Consider the following 23,194-nt stretch of genomic DNA (forward strand, 5'->3'; position numbering starts at 1 on the left):
TCACCTTGCTTCTCTGGGGCTGGCTTTCATCTCTCGGCTTCCCTTGGCTCTCACCAAGTTCTGGCTTGCTTAACATCTCATGGGAAGGTAACTGGCAATGTCTGCTGGGCTCCAAGCATCTCCAAACATCCTTGTCTCTGCTCTCTCTGTTGGCTCTGAAGTTTCTGTGGGCTCTCTGTCACTCTGTCAGTTCTGACTCTCTCCAAAATGTTTCCTCTTTTAAGGGATTCCAGTAAACTAATCAAGACCCACCTGGAGTGGGTGGAGTCACGTCTCCATGTAATCAAAAGGTCACACCCACAATTGGGTGTGTCACATTGCCATGGACATAAGCTAATCAAAAGTTACTGCGCTACAGTTTTGAATTGAATTAAAAGAAACAGCTGCCTCCACAAAATTGAGTCAGGATTGAAACATGAGTTTTCTGGGGTACATAATATTCTCAAACCAGCACAAGATTTATTTAGGTTTTAGCATGCCATCAGTCCTTCAGGCCCAGCTCTCCTCCACAGCTGCCTCTCGCCAGTCCTGCTTATATAGTCATGGGCAAAGGACAAAGGCCTGTTCCCCAAGTTCCCAAACCTCAGTCCTCCTTAGCTCCCCATCTTAGTCCATAATCAGTTTTCCTGGTGCTCAGTCTCAGACCCTGGCTTCGTTAGCTTCTCTCCCATGCCATCTTTCTCCTTCTCAGGTGCTGTCAGGTTTGTCTGACACACAGCCAGATCTGACCACTTCCTACCCTGTTCCTGCTCCCACTCGGTCCACACCCACCATCCTCTCTCCCCTGCTCCTCAGGCCAGGGCCCTCCAAACTCATCTCCGTGATTTCTTTTCTGCCTCCTTCTCTCTCTTCTGCTGTCAGTGGCCTGAGTGATCCTGGTAAACTTTAAGTCATGTCTTTCCTTTGTTCAAAACCCTCCAGGAGCTTCCAAATCACCTGAATTAAAAGTCAAAGTTTCAAGCCTGGTCTGGAAGCCCTGACCCATTCTGCCCCTGCTGTTTCTCTCTGATCTCAGCTCCTCCTGGTCCCTGACACTCAGCCTTACAGCCACTGCCTTAGCACAGCTCAAACCTGTGGCTCCTATTCCTGGCTTGGCCCTCCCCGAGGTCTGGCTGGCTCCCCTCCGCCTTCAAGCCTTGGCTTAAATGTCTCTCCCCACAGGGACCTTCCTGGGCATCCTCCATCTAACAGCCTCCCATCTTCTGTGTGCTGGTTTGTCCTTCACTGACTTACTGCCACCTGACTGCATGCATGCTGATTTCCATTTCTTACTTCTTTGTTCCTTCCCCCTTCAGAAGCAAGTGGCTTGAAGTTGGGGACTTTGTTTTGGCCGTAGCACTCGGCATAGTGTCTGGTACCTGGAGATTGCTTAATTAAGAGTTGCTCATGAATGAGTGATGAACAGATGAAGGAATGAATGACCCTAAAGGGCTCTGCAGGGCTTGAGGAATCCCTGAAATGGCCCACAAGCTGTTGTTTATGTGTGTGGATATGCACCTTTGGGGCAAGGGGAGGCCGTAGCAGCCATTAGATTTCCATTTCTCGTGACTCCAGGCATTTCAATAAAGGATTATTTCCCCAGATAAAACCATGGACTTTTTCATTCTCTCTGAAGGCAAGGCCTTTTCTGTGGCAGTGGGGAAAGATCCTACACTTTATATTTAGACAGACCCAGGTTTTAATTCCAGTCTAACTCCAAGGCTTTAATCAAATTACTTAACCTCTCAGGGCTTCAGGTTTTTCCCTCCATAAAGCCTAGTTTATAGGATTATTAAGAAGCCAAAAATGGTTGAAAACCCCTATTACTGTGTCTCGCACGTAATTAGTGCTAAGTTAAGGCCCTCGTAAGTATTATTTTCTTCCTTATTCTACTGAAGAAAGAGAAACATAGAAGCCTGTCCCGTGCCTGAGCCCTGTACCCTCGTTCAGTGATGGGCTGATGTGATGGCTCAATGTCAGTGGACTCAGAACAGCTCCCCACCCTACTTGGTGTGATGCAAGCAGTCTGCACCCGATTGTGGGGTGTGCCAGGTGCTCCTGGGGGCCTTGACGCTGCCTTGTCTGGTCTCCTTAACACAGGGCTGGAATGGTGACCCGGCTCTCAGGTGGCACGCACAGCCGCGGCTACAAGGGGCAGCCCGGGGCTTTTGGGCATAGGCCCCCACTCCTCTCCCTGTGCCTCTGTCTCCTGAGCAAATGTGTCCTGGGCTGTGTGGAAGATGGAAGATGGTAGTGGGGATGATTTAATTATTTAAGAGAACAAATTGTTTTCAAGCACCCTGATTTGCATGCTGGCTCTTAACATGCTAATTGCAAACCATCCTTCTTGGCTCTGGCAGCAGCGCCCCAGCAAATCTCTCTAGTTGGCTGTTCTGTTTGCATTGAGGCTATTACACAGCTATTTCTCAGCCATCACTCAGGCTGTTTGAAGTCCAGTCTTCTTCCCCTTACCTCTGATTGGTGTGCAGCAGGGTCCCTCATTCAAGGGCACAGGGCTGGGGCTGCCCCCAGGCCAGATCCGGGCCAGGAAGGATTGTTCTCTGGTCTCCCGGACCAAGGCAGGTGTGCTGTGTACAGAGGGATCGACTGGTTCTAAAGGGCTGTGCTTGGGCACACTGTGAAAAATCCGTGTTTCTCTCAGCCAAGAATCTTCCTTTGAACTTAGCACCAGAGCATGGACAAAGGAGGGGAGGAGGGCAAAGGAAGCCAGTGCGCATCTTCAGGCAGACAAGCACAGAGGAGACGAGGGCCGTGGAGTCAGAAAACCGAGAAGGTGGCAGCGTCCAGCTTTGGCGGGTGGCAGTGTATGGGGTGAGCAAGGGCAGAGCGGGGCAGGGGTCCTCCTGTTGGGCCCCTCCTTGGGTGGAGGCAGGTAAGGGAGCGAGTTCAGCCCCAGACATGCTGAGAGAGACTCTTCGGGGGTCCTGGTGGAGGTGGGTGGGAGGGCAGGATCTGTAGGTTGGAGACAGTGGGGTCACCGGCCACAGAAGGTAGTTGAAGACATCCCAGAGCATGAATCACCCAGCGAGCATGAGTGAGGGGCGTTTGGTGCTGTGACGTGCCAGAGGTGGAGATGCAAAGCAGGAAGCCATCACGTTCACAGCCTTTCACTCATTGAGCTGTTATTAGGCCCCGATTGCACCCAGCACCAATCACCACCTAAATTACCACCCTGCCCCTATATGTCAGGCCTTCTCAGAGAAAGAGCAGAAGCTTCTGTGGCCAGCACCAAGCAAGGGGCCAGAGCACAAAGAGGAGGGGCAACTTGTTTTGCCAGGGTGGGGACGGCTTCATGGTGGAGGTGCCATCAGAGGCGGGGCTTCCAGGAGCAGGGGCATTGGTGTACAGTAGGAAAGGAATAGGAGCAGGCCTGGGCCCTCAGGCACAACCAGGAGAGGTTGGCCCCAACAGGAGCAGAAGGACAGCTGGGCTCAACCTCTTCAGGCTAAAAGGTAGACCTAAGAGCCTTCCTTAGACCTGCCCCTATTCCAGAGGGCCCTGCTCTCACCTGGCCCTGGCCTCATTTGTTCTTCTGCAGGCCCAGGATTATGCCCACCCCGAGCCTACTCCCACCACCTGGGCCACACTTGGGGATTTAGCAGCCCAGAATCCCTTCCTGCACTCAGAGCCTGTGCAACTTCTTTCCCAGGCCTGTCCTCCCAAGGAGTAGCCCTTGGCCAGGATGCAGTTGGAGCAAGGAGAGGCATAAGTATGTGAATGTGAGGACCTCAGGACACAGCTGGAGGTTGCGGGATGGGCAGGCCAGAGGCTCCCCATTCACCCCTTTCAAAAAGTCTAAACCTGAGCTTGGCCTTCCAGGTCACTGTGAACATGTAATTGTCAAGTTAGCATAAAACAAATGTTCTGTCCTGGATTTTTTTGTTTGATTTATGCTTTTAAATATTTAACCATGTGTTATATGCCCCCTCTCCCTGGCACTTTTGCCCTGAGCCCCACAAGTGTTGTAGGTGCCCCTGACTGGCCAGCAGGTGCTGCTCCCCAGCGTTGCCAGCCAAAGCCGCGCCTGCAAACCCTGTCCCTGCCCAGAATGCGGCACGGTGATCTGAAATTGCTTTCCTGTTAATTAAGCAAACAACACGGCAGGCAGCCATTTCTAAGTTGCTTTTTAAAAATCACATTTTTCTCTTGAAAGGCGTGTCATTGGCCCAGAGAAGTAGGTGCCACTTCTCATATGACAGGAAGAGGCTGATCAGCCAAGCTGGGGGGGGGGGGGCGGGGGGGCGGGCGGGCAGGGGGCTAGACAGGCATGGGCGGGGCAGGGAGTGGTAACTGGGCGAGACTGGGAGGAGGTGAGGGCTGATGAGACAACCAGGCGGAGAGACAGCTTCTAACCCCAGTCTCTCCCACCCGCAGCAGTTCCCCTCACCAGGATGGGGTCTCAGGACTTACTTGACTTAAGGAGAGACAGTCAGCGAGTGTTTGTTGTGCTGGCTAGATGTGAGCTCCTGCTAGGGAGGCCAGCTATTCGGAACTATCACGGCTGCCTGTGGCCGGTTGCATTTCCCTTGAATGATCATGATAATCCCTCTCCCCGACTGCTCATTAAGAGGTGGAATCTGTTTCTCAGCCCAGCCTCTGAGTGGCCTGACAGCTTCTGCTCTCTGCCTCTTGGAAGTCAGCTGCCAGTGAGAAGGAGACCAGAATGCAGTGCTGGGGGAGGGGGGCCCTGAGATCAGGGGTAGGGAAGGGAGAATGGGGTGGGGGTGGGGAGCAGTGGGAGGAGGGGCCTACTGACTGGCCAAGGTCACCAGGCCCCAGGGAGGAGAAGCCATCTCAGAAGGGGTTATCCGGCATCAGTCCCCAATCAGTGCCACATGGCTCAGGGAAGAACTGCCTGGCAGAGCCTTTCCTTGTAAGCCACCGTGTCTTGAAGGAGTTTGCTATGCAGTAAACTGTCATGAGTACCTCCCCTACCTCAAGGTTTCCCCTTCAGCCTCCTCTATGGGCAGGAGGGCGCCAGCTCATTTTACTAGACGGCTGTGCCCTCACCTTGTGGCTGAATATTGGAGCAAATGGGTCTTGCCTTTATAGACAAAGCAAAGCAGGTACACTTTGGTTTCTGGCAGAGAACCTCATTTTCTTGGCTGTATGGTCCCCATCTAAAAGCCTGTTGCATGGAAATGGAGGAGGATGTCTGCAGGCTGCAGGGTACAGTTGCTGTCATAAACCATAGCCGGGAGCACAGGATTATAGGGAGTCTCCCTGCCCCTGAGCCATGTCCCCACCTCTCTGCTCCTGCTGTCACAGGCTATTGCAGGAGGAGATCTTGCTCCCACTGAGACTCGTTTGATCTCACACTGTCAGTCTTACAACCGATCTGACTTCCCACTGTGCGTGGCTTCTGGGGGAATGCAGCCAAATTAGCAGCCACCTCCCCACTGGCTTTATGTTATTTATCTATCACTATTTCCTCCTAACCCTGATTTCACATCATTTCATTTTATTTTTTTTAATTATTTTTGGAAGCCTATTAAAATCACTTGGGAACAAGGCAGGATATGAGTGAGAGAATAAAGGGCTGAGGGATGCAGCAACTGTCTTGGGAGGTATCTTTAGAAGTGCACGTAGCAGGCGCTCAGAAAGGCCGGCTGAATGAGTGAAGGAAGGCAGCCTGCTGACCCTAAGGCTCCCAAGCTCCAGGAAACTCACAGGGCAATGGATACTCAAAGTTGGTGTGTTGTGCACCCTGGCCAAGGAAGGGTCGGGCTGATGGGGTGCAGAAGAGGGGGCCCCTGACCTGAGAGTCCACCCAGGCCATCAGACTCCAAAGGCCATTCTGTGCTTCCCACTGCGTGTCCCCTTTCTGCAGCGTATGCTTCATCCATCTTAGGTGGAAGAAAGCTCCTTCCTTCAAAACAAAGCAAGAGGCTTAGCTTCCCTTTGACTTCACCTGCAGGCCCAGGCAGCCTCAGGTCACTCAGCTCAGTGGTGGGCCCGCCCCAGGAGGGGGCCATGTCTCTCCAGGTCCACTGCTTAGGGCCCTCCTTGGACGTACTTTGAGATAGACTCAGTTCACCCACTCCTCTCTCCTTATCCTTCTCTAAGCTAAGCTGTGGTCACCGGGAACTGATTCTTCATCTGCTCAAAGGCAATCACAGCACAGCTGCCAAATGGAGCAACAGGCCCATACCTAATAGAATGCTCAGCATCTCCGGTTAGGAGGCTAGTGCCAATGGCCCCTCTGCTGACCAGCTTAATGTCTTGCCCCTGCCCCCGCCCAGAACTTCCCTGCCCCATTTGCCCTGTTAGGACTCTGCTGGAGGGACCTCTGTAGGCTAAGCTGGTCCTGGGCCTGCCTTGGTACACCAAGACCTGGAGAGGGAGAGGGGCTGGTCCAGGATGACACAGCGAGGACACCCACTCCAGGCCTCCACACTCAGCTCTGCACAGTTTCCCTTATGTCTGAACACAGAGCAGGCCCTGTTCTCCTTTGCTTTCAATTTCAGTCTCTATATCACTCTCTTTCACGCAGATGTACATGCATACACGCACACACGTGCGTGCACACACACACACACACGCACACACATGTTCCTCTGTGGGAAGGAAGTTGTTTTATAGTGAACTTTCTAAACTTTCCCTTCCCATCCACTCTCTAGTGTGGCTACTGATTTGATTTTCATGTGAAAGCACCCCCCATTGGTACCCAAAGGCAGGTATCTTTTATGATAAAAATCACTTGAGGACAGAATTTGAGCAGTTTCAATGATTTCCTTGCACACACACTCCACTGTGTGATTTAGTTCCTTCAGGCAGGGCCCGGGCCTGGACAGACAGACACACTGACAGAGCAACCAGGTCTCCGTTCTTCAAATAACACCAAGTTCACCTCCTACTTACAACAGCATTACAGGCAGGACAGTTTCTCAATGTAAGTATATTAATACATTTCTTTTTTTCTTCATTGCATAAATAACATAGTTGTAACAAATGACATTTTCCCAAGAGAGAAATGATTCTACCATCCCTTAACAAATGCATCTGTTATTTCCATTTTCTCCCAAACCTGTTTGCATCAGTAGATTCTTGTTAATAGATTATAATCAATTTAGAGAAATGAGGCCAACTCCTAGGAAGGATTGTGAGCCAGAATGTGATGTGGCTACCTTGTGTGAAGCATATAAATCCTAAGAACAATCAGAAACGAGAGAGTCAACATGTGCTAGGCATGCTTCAAGGGGCCCCTGGGTGCCCAGGGAAGAAGACCTCTCTGAAGAGGCCCCTGTGCTGGGAACCGACGATGGGAAGAATCCAATCCTGGGAGAATCCAATCCTGAGAACATCTGAGCCAAGTGCTCCAGGCTGACAGATGGGGGAACAGCAAGTGCAAAGGCCCTGGGGTATAAACAAGCTCAGTGCATTTGAAGGGCAAAAGGAAAAACTAGGCAAGGGTGGAAGGATAGAGAGGCATAGGAACCAGGGTATATGGAATCTTACAAGGACCCGTAAAGAGTTTACATTTTTATGCTAAGTAAATTGGAAAACCACTGGAGTTTTTTGTATGTTTGTTTGGCAAAACATGTATAACATAAAACTTGCTTCTTGAACCATTTTTAAGTGCTAAAATTTGCAACATTAATTACATTCACAGCGTTATACAGCCATCACCGGTATCTATTTCCAATTTTTTTTCATTACTTCAAACAGAAACTCTGTAAACATTAAGCAACAACTCTCCAAATGCCCCCTGCCCCAGTCCCTGGTAACCTCTGATCTGTTTTCAGTCTCTGTGAAATTACCTCTTCTAGATATTTCATATAAATGGAATCATACAACATGTGGTTGTTTGAATCTGCCTTATTTTACTCAACCTGATGTCTTTAAGGTTCATCCCTGTGGTAGCATGTCTCAGAACTTCATTCCTTTTTATGGTGTATAATATTCCATCATATGAATAGACCCACAATTTATCTGTCAACTGTTGATGGATGCTTGGACGGTTTTCACCTTTGGGCTACTGTGAACATGCTGCTGTGAATATACATATACAAGTAGTTGTTTGTGTCCTGCTTTCAGTTCTTTGGGATCTATACGTAGGAGTAGAATTGTCAGGTCATATGGTAACTATGTTAATTTTTTGAAGAAGCCCCAAAGTGTTTTCCCCAGTAGCTTCATCATTTCATATTCCTACCGGCAGTGCACAAGGGTTCCAGTTTCTCTGCATCCTCTCCAACACTGGTATTTTCTGGTTTTTGTTTTTTGTTTTTTGTTTTTTTTGTTTTGTTTTTTAATAGGAGGTTGAAGTTTATTTATCATATACACAAGTCATGCCAGACAACTGAGAAAATGTTATGTACATAAAATATCATAGATTAAAATACATAATATTTGTATTTTAATACAATAATAGGGTCCCAGGATTCAAACAAGGAAGTCTGATTTCAGAGTTTATATTATATATTTATTCTGCTACAGAGTGGAGGTAAACTTTGGCAGTGTATTTCTGAAAAGTCAAATACTAACAAATTTCATACACTTGGCTCTGTGTTTGTAGAGGAAGATACAATTTCTTCAGCACATGTGCCAATTTCTGAGTCTTCCACTTCAGAATCCTCACCAGTTTCCTCTTCAGAATCGAATTCCTGACTATCCGATGATTCAAAGTTATCAGGAGCTTCGCGGTTTAGTCTCTCTATCACCTCTGCCATATATTGTACATGTTCTGCTACTTCTGCCAGTTCTTTATTCTCTTTCTTCAGGCAGGCAATTTCATTGTCCTTTTGTTCAATTTCTTTATGAAGTTTTTCATTTTCCTTAAGTGTTTCATAGAGCGCCTTCCTCCGTTTTTCTGCCATTTCTTTCCAATTTTGAGAGGATGGATTTTCTTTAATCATAAGATCAAATGCTTCTTGGGTGACTTCACCAAGATTTACATTTTCACTATATTCTGGGTCAAGAAGAACTCCAGAGCTGGGAGTCTTAAATGTTAACTGACCATTCCCATGCTTTCTTTTGGATAAGGCTTTGGGCGACTCATATTCTCTTCCCACAAGAGATCCAGCTGCAGAAGGCTGAATCATCTTCAGAGTTCTTCTTGGGACAGGACTTTGCATTCTCTTGGAGTTCTTCTTGTTTCTGCTTCATGCTGGGATTCATTATACAGGTGGAGACGCACAAAAGACTGGTAATTCAAAAACAGCTATGGTTCACACCACACGATCATTTTTTCAACCGGGGACCTGGATTCAGCAACTTTCTCGCTGGAGCCACGCCGGTGGACTTCTTGGATCTCCGCGCTGACCAGAAGGCGGCTGTTCTGCCCGGGCCCGGAGCCGGCCACCCCAGCCACAATCCCTGCTCCTGCTGCCGAGGGCAGAACCCACCCCCCAGAGCTGTTTTTTTTTTATTCTACCCATGCTATTAGGTGTGAAATGGTGTCTCATTGAGGCCTCGATTTGCATATGCCTAATGGCTGATAATGTTGAGTATCAGTTTATATGGTTATTGGCCGTTGATATATCTTCTTTAGAGAAATGTCTGTTCAAGCTCTTTGACAATTTTTAAATTCCATTGCTTGTCTTCTTGTTGAGTCAGTTCTTTATATATTTTGAATATTAAACCCTTATCAGGTGTATAATTTTCAACTATTTTCTCCCATTTTATGGTCTGCTTTTTTATTCTCTTGATAGTGTCCTTTGATGAACAAAGAATTTTAATTTTCATAAAGTCTAATTTCTGTATTTTCTTTAGTTGTCATATTTAAGAAATCATTGCCAGACTTAAGGTCATGAAGATTTACCCCTATGTTTACTACTAAGGGTTTTATGGCTTTAGCTCTTATATTTAGGTGCTCAATCCATTTTGAGTTAACTTTTGATTGTGGTGTAAGGTAGGGGTCCAACTTAATTCATTTGCCATGTGGATTTCTAATTGTCCCAGCACCATTTGAGGAACAGACTATTTTTCGCCCATTGAGTGGACTTGGCACCGTTTTGAAAATCAGTTGACCACAGACGTGAGGGTTTATTTCTGGTGTTCAAGTCTCTTCCATTGGTCTAAGTGTCTATCTTTATGCCACTAACACACTGCTTTACTGTTTTGATTTCGTAGCTTTGTGGTAAGCTTGGAATTGGGAAGTGTGAGTCTTGCAATTCTGTTCTTTTTCAACATTGTTTTGGCTATTCTGGGGCTACCAGAGATTTCTAAGCAGGGAAATTTCATGATGTGACTTGTTTTCAAGTGGTCCCTGCAGCAGTTCCGTGGAACTGAAAACAGAATTGGGAAGCAGGAGGCAGTGATTCAGGTGAGAGAGTGGGAAGGTGCTTGGCTCTGAGATGCTTTAGGGGGACCTGCCATCCTACTGAAAGAGTGGGCGAAGGAATGAGGACGTGGAAGTGTCCAGGTGGTCCCAGGACCAGAAGGTTGGTGAGGCTGGGTTGGAGAGTAGGCAGTGGAAAGGGTGTGTCCTGTGCTGAGCCTGGAGCCTGGAGACTGGTGGAAGCTGGCCAGGCCAGGCATGGCAAAGGTGCCCCAGGCACAGCATGGGTGGGGATTCTCGGTGGCCCTAGATGGGCTACTCAACTTCCCTGAGCCTCTGCTTTCTCATCCACAAGTCAGCTGCAGCACTGGTATAGGATTAGGTGAAAATACACTCCTAGTTTCTAGCAGGGGGCCTGGCACACACAGAAGTCAGCGACCGGAAGCTACTGTCATCCCTACTCTGAGCAATGTGACGCAAGGAATAGCTTCCAGGATACCTAACAAATTAGCCCCCTGGGATCTTTGCCTCCAAAACCCATGGTGAGCCTCTTCAGTCAGATCACACTGCAGAGTATCCTCCCTGGATAAATCACCCAGGTCCTCAGGCTCCAATTTCCCCAGCTACAGAGCGCAGCTAATTGGGCTCTCAGGTTCCCGGTTCAGTCTCACAGCCATTTAGACAGCAAGCAAGAAAGAATGGTAGGTTCCTTGTCTCTAGGCTTTGAGCCGGAGGGGTCAGCTGTACTGGCTGGGAGTTTCTCAAGCTATTTAGGATTCAGGTGTCTGGCTCGGTGCTGGCCCTGGCACTTCCGTGGGACTGCTGCCCCCATGATGCTAGTGTGCCTCTCAGGGTTCTCATGAGCACACGCATTGGCCATTTCCAACCATTTGAAGGAAGGGGCTTTCCAGGAGGCTCATTCGGCTTGTCCCCAGGGACCATCCTGTCCTTTGCCATGTGCCTGGCTTGTGGTTCCATCCACAGCTCAGTCCCTTCTGCATCTGCTGGGCAGGGCTTTCTGTGCCTGCCCCACAGAAACGACAACCTGTGGGGAGGCCGAGCTCTGGTGTGTGATGTGACACAGAAGAGAAAGCCAGAGCTTCAGTGTTGGGCCATGAGAGAGAAGCCAGAGAGGGGGAGGCTGGGAGAGTTCTGAGAGGTGAAGAGAAGTATGCCCAGTGGGCACTGTGGTCAGGAGGGACCCCATGCAGCAGGCACAGGAGGGGCAGAGGCTGTCACGGTGTGCCTGCACCCAGCCCTGGGGAGGGCTCCGTGGGGCCCCCTCCCGCCACTTGCATAGCAGAGCTGTTTTTAGCTCTGCAGAAACCCAGAGAGCATCGCAGGCTCTGAGTACCAAGGACCTACTCAGGGCATCCAGCTGGTGGGGTTAGGGTTCGGATTCCAGGACCCGTGGTCTGAGTGCCTGCTCCACCCTCCAGGGAGTGACAGCAGAGAAGGCGACAGGACAACGAACAGCTTTTGGCCATAGACTCAGCAGGCTCTGCAGTCAGGGTAGGGTCTGGATGGAAGAGCCGGAGGACACCTGGTTCCTGTTTGTTGACTGGGCTGCAGGTTCCCCGCTTTGAAACAGCAAGCCCCAAGGTTTTTGGGGGGCTCAGCAAGATCTTACAGAGGGCTCCCCTCCTTTGCCAGCTCCCCAGAAGAAGGAAAGATCAGGTGGTGGCTGGGGTGAGATGTAATGGTGCCTGGAAGGAGGGACTGTAACTCCCCTCCCCGAGGGGACCAGCAAGAGGCACAAGGGTCTGAGCCCCATCCTCTCCTGGCTCCCTGGCAGCGCTAATTAAATATCCTGGCTGTCAGGTTAGGAGCCCACCTCCCCGGCTCCCCAGGGAACAGGTTGTCCCTCCAGCTGCCTGCACGCCGGGATGGGCGGAGCTAAGTGGCTAAGTGTCCCCGAGCAGATGGAGCCCCAGAGCCAGCTCAGGGAGGCATATGTGTGCCAGCTGCTGGGGCCAGGACAGGGCAGCCCCTCTTCACATGCACATATTTACCAGGTGCCTCCTATGGGCCAGGCCTCGCTGAGAGCAAAGCAGACCCAGTCTGGGGTGGACAGTGAGGCCGCTAGGACAAAGGACAGCCCCTGGGGTGGGGCCACCCAGCCCTGGGTCTCCCCCGTGCCTGGAGGCAGGTAAGAGGAAGTCCATCCACCCCACTTTATCTCTGAGGACCTTTGTGGTCTTTTATTTTTTATTCTCAGTTAATGAGAAACCAGTCTGCAAACAACCGTGAAGATTTGCATCTGCTTTTACGCAGGGCTCAGTCTCGGCTTGTTGGGACAGGGGTTGGATTTTCTCCCAGGTTCCCCCAGCCCAGGAATCAAAACCTTAGCAGCCCCTCACCCCTAAACTGAAATGCAGGGCCTGAGGATAAGGGAAAAGGCTGCTGCTTTATGTGCAGGTACAAACCTATAGTATCACTACCTAAAAGATGGAGAGGGCTCGATGCCTGCATTCCATCCCGTCCTCAGCACCGACTGAGGCCACCGGGGTAAGGCAGGGACTCGGGGAACCCCTATTCCCCATAGTGAGCTGAGCCCAGGTGTTCACAGGGCAGGGCTGGAAACCCACCTGGAGAGACCTGCCTGGGGGCTTGGGCAGCAGCTGGGAGAGGGTTGGGGGGCTCATGGAGGAGGAAGTGGTACCCCAGCCCTGAGGGGTGGGAAGGACTTTTTAAAAAGTAATATGCAGTTTATTACAGTTGAATCCTTCCTCAAGCTTTTAAGTTAAATTTATACCCCTTATTATTCTATTTCTAAACTTAGCATTTTAGCGTCTCTTTTAAGGAAGCCTTTGGTTAATGTTTGGATCAGTTGTAAACTTACTTAAATAAACTTCCTTGAACATTTAAACTGCATTTACAAATGCAATATATTTGATTTCCTTTTTAAGTATCTCAGTTGTCTGCCTAAATAAGCGGAAGCCTCCTGAGAGTACCTATGTATCTCTAATAAATTCAACTAAGAAATGTGGAGAGACATAAGTTCTCTTCAATGTTACAACTCCATACACTCCCTTAGTGAGATTTCAACCAGAACCTGTGTCTCAGTTGGTCACTCAGTTGTGTGATATGTGTTGGAGCTTTGCAGAGCAGGCCGGGCCCCTTGCACATCCCTGACAGTGTCAGCCTTGCACACATTTTCTTGAAGGTACAGCCCTCCCCTACGTCTGGGCCAGGACCCCAGCAGGGCCGCGCTGCAGCTCCGATGGAGAGAGCACCTGGGGCCTCACCCATGGTCTGGCCCACGGCTTTGAGAAGGAGCTGGTGGTGGCACGCTCACCCCTTAGATCCACAAGGGGCACCGCAGAGTTCTCCCGTCCGCATGCAGGTGGCTTCCCTCCCCAGGTGCTGCTTGTCTGGCCATTACAGTTTTTTAGCTAATCAATTGTACAAATAAAGTCCCAAAGGATGGCTGGACAGACAAGAGGATGGGTGAGTGCGTGGTCCTTTGCTCAGGTGACAGTGACACTGCCAGCAGGCTGCTGACTGTGCTGCTGGGCATGGAGCTGCTGGCCCCTGTCCGCCTGTGGGGAAAGCCAGCTTTCTGCCTCCTGGGAGCATTTAAAAACCAGTCTGGATCTGAAATTTGTGCTTCTTCCTGGGAAACCCAGCACCTGTGTCTGTTTGTGTTCCTTGGCCTTTGTTTAGAACAGCAATTCATCCATCCATCTAGACCCTGTTTTAAAATCACCAAGCTCTCTCATTCCTTGCCCCTTTGCAAGTAGAAACAGCTGTAATCTAGCTCAGAAAGCAAAGTCTGCCCTCTCCCTATTTTTCCAGGAATTTGAATTCCCACCAACTTCATCTTGCCCTCCTCCTTCTGCCCCCTATGGGGCAACCTGCTGCTGAGCTTTTGAACAATGGCCTGGGTTCAGACTCAGGTTCTGCCATTTGCTGTGCAGCGTAGGCAAGTTGTCACCTTCTCTGAACCTCAGTATTGTTCTCTATGAAATGGGGCGTTTGCAGCTCCTACTGCACAGGGTTGCTGTGATGATAAAGACAGGGCTTGGCCCTTGGATGCGCTCAGGATACATCAGCTGCTGTCATCAACCTGCACCAGAGCAGGAGCAGAACGAGAAATGGGCTCATTTTCAAGGAGTCTTAGGCTTCCTTTGGGTTACTCTCTGGGTTCACGGAGGCTTGGATAGAGACCTCTGGAGGAAGGGGAGGTAGTACAAGTTTTAACAGAGGAAACTTGACTCAGATTTGACAGTTATGACTTGGAGCCATTTCCATAATGTGCTCGGCTATTTGTGACGTAATCTGGGTTTTCTGCCTCTCCTGCCTCCTTCTTTGTTGCTACCTTCCCCTTGTTTTGCCCCCACCCCCACATCACCCTCTAAAGCAAGATTTCCTTACCTGTGCTTTCCTGCAGACAACCCCCTTGCCCTGGAGCCTCTGCCTTCTACCTCCTCCCTTTTGCTGGGTTATCCTTATTGGTTCTCTAGCTTCAGCCCAGAAAGCCCTTCCTCCAGGAAGCCCACCATCTAGTTGGTGCTTAATACATAGTTTGAGTGTATGAGGGAATGAGTGATTGCCTTGTCTTTGTCCCCTCCCATGTTTTTGCATTTCCTAGCCATCCTGCCTTGAATGCTGTTGGCTAGAGATGGTTTCTGGAAGCTAATACCTTGGCCCTGGTGCTGGAAGGGCTAGAGGTAAGAGGATAGATGGCGGATGGGAGGATGGATGGTGGATGGATTGATGGTGGACAGATGGAAGGATGGACGGATGGATGCGTGGAAGATGGATGGCATACAGGCTAGTATTGGTTGAGTTTGTGAAGGAAGAAGGAGTGTCCACATCCTGTTTCCAGGATTGGGGGCACAGGAGTACAGATAGCTAGGCAGATAGAAGGAGCTGTGGGATCACCTTACCTTGAGACACCACAAAGCTGAGGTCACCAACTTCAGTAAGTGAAACAGGGAGCACAATCAGATTGCCGGCAGTGGAGGGCTACCCGTGGGTGTTGAAGCCAGGTGGGCAGGGTACAGAAAGATGAGCCAGGGCCTGGCAAGTGATCTGGTTTCTTGAAGGGCTAGGTTTATCTATGAGCTAAGGTTAAATGGCCAGAAAAGATTGGGGTCAGCCCCAAACAGGCCAGAGAATTTGGCTCATTATCCCTGGCCTCTGGACCCCACAGAGATGTATTCTGTTTAGTTCCAGCTGCCATCCACCTCGCAGCTGAGGAATCTGTTGTGATTTCCAGGCTAACACCTGACAGAATTGGGCCAGAGGATTCAGATTCACAGCCGGACAGGCTGACCGGGAGGCCTGCCAGTAACCTTTCTTCTTGCCTGTTCTCGCTTTGGCTGGAGCGGCAGCAGCCATCCCTCTTCCTGGGGATGGCCCTGGGGCCCGTTGTCCTGGTGCCTCCCCTTGTGCTTGGCAGCCATCCCTTGGGTGGGCAGTGGGTCCTCCTTGCTGGTGCCTGAGCCACACTTGTTTTCTCTGAGCACCCTGTAGCAGCCTGGACCCCACCTGCCAGTGTCGCCTGCTGCTGCAGGGAGCCCCTGAGGTCATGTTGATCAGGGAGGGTGAGGCTCTGGACACGGGACCTAACCTTGATGTTCCTTGTCCATAAAGTGGGGACAGTGATAGTTCCTTTTCCACGGGGATCTTGTGGGGGTTAGAACAGCACCAGGTAGCCAGCAAGCACTTGGGTGCATGGGAACTAATGTTATGCTGCCACAAGGGACTTGGGAAGCTGGAGGGCAGCCTGGAAGTTCAGGTGAGTTGTCTTCTTTCCTCCGAGCATTCTCTCATTCATTCATTCACAGACATTTATTGGACCAGAGACCCAGGAGCCTCAGCCCTGCCCTCCAGACGCCATAGATGTCTGCTAGGGTCATCCGGGGTCAAGGCTGGAGAGGGCTGTGGCTGCAATGCTTAAGTCTTCCTGAGGGAGGAGGGCTCTGTGGGCGCAGGGCCTGAGCAAGTGCACAGGGGCCGTGAGGGTAGAGGGGCTGCTTGGCAAGGGGGACTGCTCCAGGGCAAAGGCTCTGGGGGCCCATCCTGAGCAGGCAGGACAGCGCCTCCCTAGGGCCACTGCAGGGGTAGGGTGAGTGATGTTCTCAGACTCTCCATGCTGGATGCCCTCTAGCACCCCGGCTGGCAGACGTCCCCATCCCACCTTCCAGATGAGGAGATGCAAAAAAAAAAAAAAAAGATTCACAGCAGCATTGTGGGTTAGGGGCCTGGCACTCTCCCCCAATCCAGGGCCCCTCCAGCCCCAGGGTTTTTCCATGCATCCTGTCTTTGCACATTCTCCAGACCTGCTCCTGCCTCAGCTCTGCATTCCTGAGACCAAGCAGCCCTTTCTCCAAGGACAGCTGGTAACAGTCTTGACGTCTCTGCCAAAGGCTCAGTTCGGGAAGCCAGATTGGCCCAGAAGGGTTTTACGCACTTGCTCCAGGATCAATACTTTCTTGCGTTTTCTGGCGTCAGTTGAGGGGAGCAGGAGTGGATCTGACATGTAGCCATGGAGCCCACTAGAAGAACATCTTCCAAGGGCACAGCCTGGGACATTGCAGGGGACAGGACAAGTGTGGTTAAGCAGTCCCTCAGTACTCATCTTGGAAGGGCACTTGGGGAGATCCCAGGGTTCTCTGTCCTACCCGTCTTGGGAAGACCACAGCGGGCAGTGGGGCCCCGGTGAGCCCTTTCTCCTCTGGCTCAGGGCTGCCGCGGGTGGCCCTGCCAAGCCGAAAGCTCCAGGGCCCTTTCTCGGTGCAGTTGTACAATGCAGAGCTGCTGCCTGGATCCAAACTCCTCCTCCACCAGCGGATGCAAGGGGGCAGCAGCCTGTGGGCGGCTTGCTTTTTATCTCTGCAGGGGTGGCCAAGTGGAAGGGTCGAAGGGGCAAGAGGAGGCGGGACCTGACAAGGGCATGGGGCAGGCCCTGGGAGACAGCTTTGCTTCCCGAGTCTGGTAAATCATACCCATTCCCAAGGAAGAGTCCTAAACCTAGTGGATGTATCCAGCACTCTGGAGGGGATTAAATGCTCCCAGCCTCTGCGACTACTAGTCAGAGAAGTCCAGGCTATGAAGATCATGCCCCAGACATCCCCTCTGAATCAGTCTGGTAAGGCTGCCACTGTGAGGTCCTTGGCGACCAAACTGCACCCACCTGGAGAGCCAGGCTGCATGCCCTAAAGCAGCAGCCCACCCTCTCCTCCCCCACAGCCCCCTCCTCTCCCTCCTTCTCCTTCACCTCCTCCTCCTCCTCCTCTTTCACCACCCCTGGGTGGGGCCATAGGTCTGTCTGCCCTGGGTTAGTGCAGCTCCTCGGGGTTGCCAGCTGGGGCCTGCGGCCTGGGGCAAAGGGGCATGAGAGGGGCCTTATTAACCTTCTGGGTTCTCTGCTGCCCCTTTCCAGCAGGCCCACCATTCCCAGCACTCAGCAGGGAGCTGCTCTCCTGGCCAGGAGCCGCCCTGACCACGTCCACAGCTAAGCCCTCTGTGCAGCTGCCCTGCTCCAGGACCTTGGCAGGCAGCCGCTGCAGGGGGTGCTTTTGTGCCTCGCGTCCTTCCAGTTTCTCTGTTCATGCTCTGGGGTGTTATGGTTCTACCTGAAGTTTCTGCTGGCCTCACTGAGAGTCTGTTTAACCCAGTAAGGGCTGTGGGAGCACCAGCGGGTACCAGGCCCCTGGCTGGGTGTGAAAGGGGATGGAGAAGGGGAGGCAGAGGCAGGAGGGGCTCCCCACACGCAGAATGAGCAAACACACTGCCTTCCCACAGATGAAAGCTCCTGGTGAGGACTTAGGGGTCCAAGCCCAGGGATGTGGATCAGGCAGTATATGCCTATTGTAAACCACCCAGTCTGTTCCTCTCAGGTCATGGATGGGATGCAGAGGCTCAGAGAGGTGGACTGATTTACCTTAAGTCACCCAGCAAGGCATTGGTGGGCCAAGTTCATTCATTCACTCATCCTCAGCCCCTGTCCACAGGGAGCTCACTGCTGTCAGGGAAGAGTCCAGTCAACAGAACATTCTGGTGCAGGGCAGAACCCGCTCTGATAAGGACATCTGATCCACTCTCTGTGGGCTGCAGTGGTTCAGGAAGTGTCTGTGGAGGCAGTGATGCTGAGCTGAGTTTTACGAAGGCCACTCGGAGTCAGCAAAAAGGGTAGGCGTGAGGGGCATTGGTGCAGCTGAGGGGCTGAGAGTGGGGCGACTGCGAGTCACAGGGTAGTGCTGGAGGGCAGGTATTGGAGGAGTAAGGAGAATCAGACAGCCTTGAAATTGCACCTGAATATCTGGAGGCACCATTGAGAGTAGCATTCCAATTCTAGAATCATTTTTTGTCTTCTTTCTGGAGATCCTTTTCCTTCTTCTTGGGTGCCTGTCCTTCTGGACAGACCTAGGAGCCAGCTCCTGGCCTGTGGAAGCCAGGCAAAACTTGATGGTGGCTGCATGGACTCGAAGCCTAGAGGTCAGAGTAAACCAGTCCTGGCCCTCGGGGCAGTGCTACGCTGTGGGTGGAGGCAGCTGCCCAAAGTCATTGCCCTTCTAGGAGGGGATGTGTGAAAGGAGAGGCAGAGGGCTGAGGAGGGAAGGCTGGCTGGGAAGTTATGCTGCACTGGACAGACAGACGGGAACAGGCTCCCTGGGAGAGACATGAACAGCCTGTGCAAAGACCCCGTGGCATGGACCTTGCACACAGCCTCTTTCGCTCCCTCTCAGACCCCTCCTGTGCCCCTTCCCCTACTGCAGCCTCGGCTTTCTCATCTAGAAAAAGAAAGGTCTCTTGATTCCTGCGAATGGCGCTGGTGAGGCCCACCCATGGGGCTCTGCCTTGGGTGGATGAGAAAAGTCATGGAGGGTGCTGTGTGCAGAGAACCAGGCCTGACACAAAGCGCCAGAGCGGGAGGCAGGCTGTGCACAGGCGCCGCGGATTTGCCCTTTATTTCAACAGGCTTGGGAGAGGATGAAACGGGAGAGATGGAAGAGGTAGAAACATTGCTCGGGGACAGAGGAGTCATTTTAAATTCTCTGCTATTCTCAGAAAGATGTCTTTGCATAATGCTCCCAGCTAGCAGGCTTATTCTCCTTTTTTCTCTCCCTTTTCTTTCTTTTGGATTCTCTTCAGTTTTATCTGAACACTTGTCCAAAAAAGCGAAGGTTGAAGGAGAAGGACTTAATATAGTCATTGTCTCCAGCAAGGAAAGAGGTACGCTGTGCAAAATGTGGTCCTTGGAGCCCACGCAGCCCCTGGGCCTTGACTCAGCCTCAGGGGTTCACAGCATAGCTCAATGTCTGCAGCCCAGCCGGGGTCCAAGCAGGCCATGGGCACTCCAGGCCTCAGGCCAAGAGTTGCTCAGCCCCAGACACCACGTCCCCGCCCACCCTCCCTGGCCACCACCCGCGCCGCGCCACCCTGGGCACCATGTTCCAGGACCCAGCGAGCCTGGAAGGGGGGTGCGGGAGGGGCCTCCTGATGAAGGAAAACCAAACCACACAGGTCTCCTCCCCGGCTCCACTTGGCCTTAATTTTAATTTAATTCCCTTTAATCTTTAATGAAAAGTTGTAAAAGTAAATTATTTACCCAAGAGAGCCCAACGGCACCTCAGGAGCTGTCCTCAACTTGAGGGTAATTACACATGTGGGCCTGGAACCAGGCTCCCCTCCCTGGGTGCTGAGGAAGCGGCAGGAGCCTCTCTGGTTTATGAACTAATTAGCCACCTCAGTAACTGTTAAAGAGACATGCCGGGTTGGGGGCTGGGAGCTGAGCTGCAGCTTCCCCTCACTCTCACTGCTGCAGGGACAGAGGGGCAGAGAGAGTGTACTTGGTCCCTGGGGCCCCTGGAATCTGGCTCGGGCCTGCCTTGGCTCCCCACACGCAGCCCTGCCACTGGGGGTCATGTCCCCCGCACCTCACCTTGTCTTCATGTCTGTACTGTCTTCACAGCACTAGGGGGTACCCATGGGGGGCGGGGGGGTGGATGGCGGCGCGGGAGGGGCAGAAGTGGGAGGCATGGAGGGGAGCCCTGTGGTCTGACACCCCTTCCTGGGCTGGGTGCCTCTTCTTTGCACTCAGACCCCACTCAGCTCACTCTCACCCACCCCTTCTCACACACACATACACCCAGCATCATCGGGCTTCTAACCCCTTTTCTCAACCCTCTCCTCATGTATGGTAAAATGTCCCCAATAGAATTTAACACATCTGAACCTAAAAAAAATCATATTTATTGTAGTTGGTCCAGACTTGAAGGAGTGAACCTGCCGGAGAGGCAGGGTGAGTGTGTGAGCATGTGTACGTGCATTTGTGTGAGCATGTGTACGTGCGTTTGTGTGAGCATGTGTACGTGCGTTTGTGTGAGCATGTGTACGTGCATTTGTGTGAGCATGTGTATGTGCGTTTGTGTGCGGTGGAGGAGTGACTAAAAGAGCTGCTGAAGGCCAGTGCTCTGGGCGTGGTGTATGTTTGGATCCAAGCTTCCCAACAGCCAAAGAGAAAAGGTCAGTTACTTGGCTTTCATCGATAAAGAAGAAAAACATGCCCAGCTGACTGAGGCACCTAGCAACTAGCTACATTGGCTTAGAGACCTAAGCCACTTTTTAATAGATAATTGGAAATCATGAGGTTTTATCCTGGATCTGTGTGTGCCCTCCCATAAAGGACAGCTGGCCCGGGCCTTGTCCAGGGGCGCCATGAAACAAGACCCACAGTCTGAGGCCCTTCGTCTCAGCTCTCAGCACTCATCCGAGACTCGGGCTAATTTTCCATGTGAACTCCCTTTACTTCATCTGGAGATTGACAAAGCTCCTTGATTAATTCTCAAGCCAAGCCTCGCCTGAATCAAATCTGACTCTAAAATTTAGGCTCACCAGAGATCGATGCCTACTAGGAAAATTTGTGTGTCTTGTGAAATTTAAAGTTTAAATATTCTTCAGCTGAAGCAGGCTTGGTGGCGCCTCAAAAACTTGACTCACTGTGAGTGTCCCTAGGCCTGCGACTCATCTGTACATACAGCATTACTCTAAAGTCTTTTAAAAATCTATATGCAAAGTTCGACACTTGCATCGGAAGTCACCAAAGACAGGGAAGGTAGAACCATGAGGCAAGGCGAGTAAGACATCCTCATTGGGGTTTTGCGTTCTGGGGGAAAACAAACCTTTGACTGCCCGGCCTGGGGTGCTCTGTCCAAAACAAGTAAGCACGTTGGATAAGCCAGTTGAGCAGCAAATCCAGTTATCGTTCCTACTGGCCAATAGAAAGTGGTTTGTCCATGCTGTGACCTTGGGATCTGCTGGTGTTGTCGACTCTCACTTCCACCACGTGGCACTGCATGGGCCCCCACCTCATTCCTGCCCCTGCCTGATTTCCACTCCTCCTCTCTGGGCTCTTCTCTTCAGAAGCCCTGAGAAGGGAACGGCTCAGACATTTGACAGGATGCCCAGCAGAATCACATGCTCAGCACCAGCCAAGATGATTGAGCCAAAACTGCCAGGGGTGCAGCCAGCAGGGGCGGTTTGCAACTTCCACCACCTTGTTCTAACGCGGACTGGAGCCACTGCTGGGGAGACGGTGGGCCTCAGCCCAGGGGACTCTCTTCATTTGCAGGGCTGCTGTGACAGAGACCTCACACTGGCTGACTTACCAGTAGCAGGGTATGGCTGTGGTTTTGGAGGCTAGATGTCCAAAATCAAGGGGTCTGCGAGGCTATGCTTTCTCCCTGAGGTCTGCAGTGTTCTGACATTGGCTGGCCACAGTTCTGAGGCTCCCTTGGCTGGCATCTCTTCCTGCCATCACATGGCCTTCCCTTTGTCCTCGTGTCTGCTCTTCCGGTTTCTGCTGACTTCCAGCTTCTCCTTAAAAGGGCTCCAGTAGGACAGATGAAGTCCCCCAGGACTCAGTCCAGCCACGCCTAAGTAAGATCTTAGAAGGCCCTATTCACGAGGCATCCACACCCTCACCAATAGTGCCCCTTCAAAGGGTCCTGTTTACAAATGGACTCACACCCACAGAAGCACAGATTAAGATTAAGAACTTGTCTTTGCTGGGGTGCACGATTCAATCCACCACAAAACTGTCCTCTTTCTGCCACGGCCCCATGCCCAGCCCCCCACACCGCTCACCTTGCAGGGACGCTGCAAAGCCAGCCTGAGTGCTCCGCTCCCAATTGCTCTCTGTCCTCAGAACCCTCCAATCGGGCCCCACCTCCTGGCTCCCCCATCCCTGCGTCCCTCCAGCCTGCTCTCTCCCTCTCAAGGATTTGTTCATGGTCCTCGGCTTTGCCCGAGCCTGAATCCTGATGCTCTCTGGTGGTCTCTGACTTGCCCCCACTCCCTGCAAACTGTACTTTGCCCCACAGGGGTGAGAGAATGTGAGTTCCAAGAGACCAGCCCAGGCTCCAAACAAGGGCACACACTCCAGCCCTTGGTGGAGGGGAAGGGTTTGGGGTCCCACAGGATCCTCACGGCTAAGGATGAAGCAAGTAACAAAGACTCTGCTCAAAGAGTCCCAACTCCTTTCCCAGACCAGCAGGGCAGGGTGAGGGCGTGGCTGCCTGGGTTCCAGAAGTAGCACTTGCTGGGAATGGGGGTATAGTCTCTGTCTATAAAGCAGGCAGCAGGCGTGCCTGCCTCCAACCAGTGCCAGGCTCGCAGCAGGTGACAAACGTGACAGGGCACCATGGATGGAGGTGGGCCAAGCCCGGGAAGACCCCCTTCACCTCAGGGCAGCCCCTTCTCTGGGTGGTGCCAAGTTAGGCGAAATCTGCAGGGTAGCTCCCCAGGGCTGTGCCGCTCCCCAGGGCTGTGCCTCTCCCCCGACCCTGCTCCGTCCTCAGCCACTCACCACACAGAGCAGAGCACAGCAGAAGGCAGCACTTGGCAAAGCCCAGACAGAGACCTAAAAATAGCCCTGTGCCTGCTCTCCAGCCACCAGGAGCTTGAATCCTCAGCAGGTCAGGGCAGCTCCAGCTGAGTGGAAAAACTGAGTTACTCCAGCCC

At 51.9% G+C, this 23,194-nt stretch overlaps 1 protein-coding gene and 1 pseudogene across 7 annotated transcripts in view; one reads left to right on the top strand and one right to left on the bottom strand.

Annotated features, from left to right (window-relative positions):
- Nucleotides 1-23,194, top strand: part of TRAPPC9 (trafficking protein particle complex subunit 9) — an 889,500-nt gene that overhangs the window by 856,372 nt on the left and 9,934 nt on the right. For 4 of the 7 annotated variants that reach the window (XM_077166715.1, XM_077166716.1, XM_077166712.1 and 1 more), the window contains one exon: nucleotides 19,325-19,405. The exons of the other annotated variants lie outside the window; for them this stretch is intronic. In XM_077166715.1, coding sequence (XP_077022830.1) covers nucleotides 19,325-19,405 — 81 coding nt within the window. The remainder of the gene's footprint in view (nucleotides 1-19,324; nucleotides 19,406-23,194) is intronic. 7 annotated transcript variants of the gene reach the window in all.
- LOC143688593 (geminin pseudogene) lies at nucleotides 8,401-9,209 on the bottom strand (annotated as a pseudogene).

Source organism: Tamandua tetradactyla, chromosome 6 (assembly GCF_023851605.1).
Source record: "Tamandua tetradactyla isolate mTamTet1 chromosome 6, mTamTet1.pri, whole genome shotgun sequence".
Classification (NCBI taxonomy): Eukaryota; Metazoa; Chordata; class Mammalia; order Pilosa; family Myrmecophagidae; genus Tamandua; species Tamandua tetradactyla.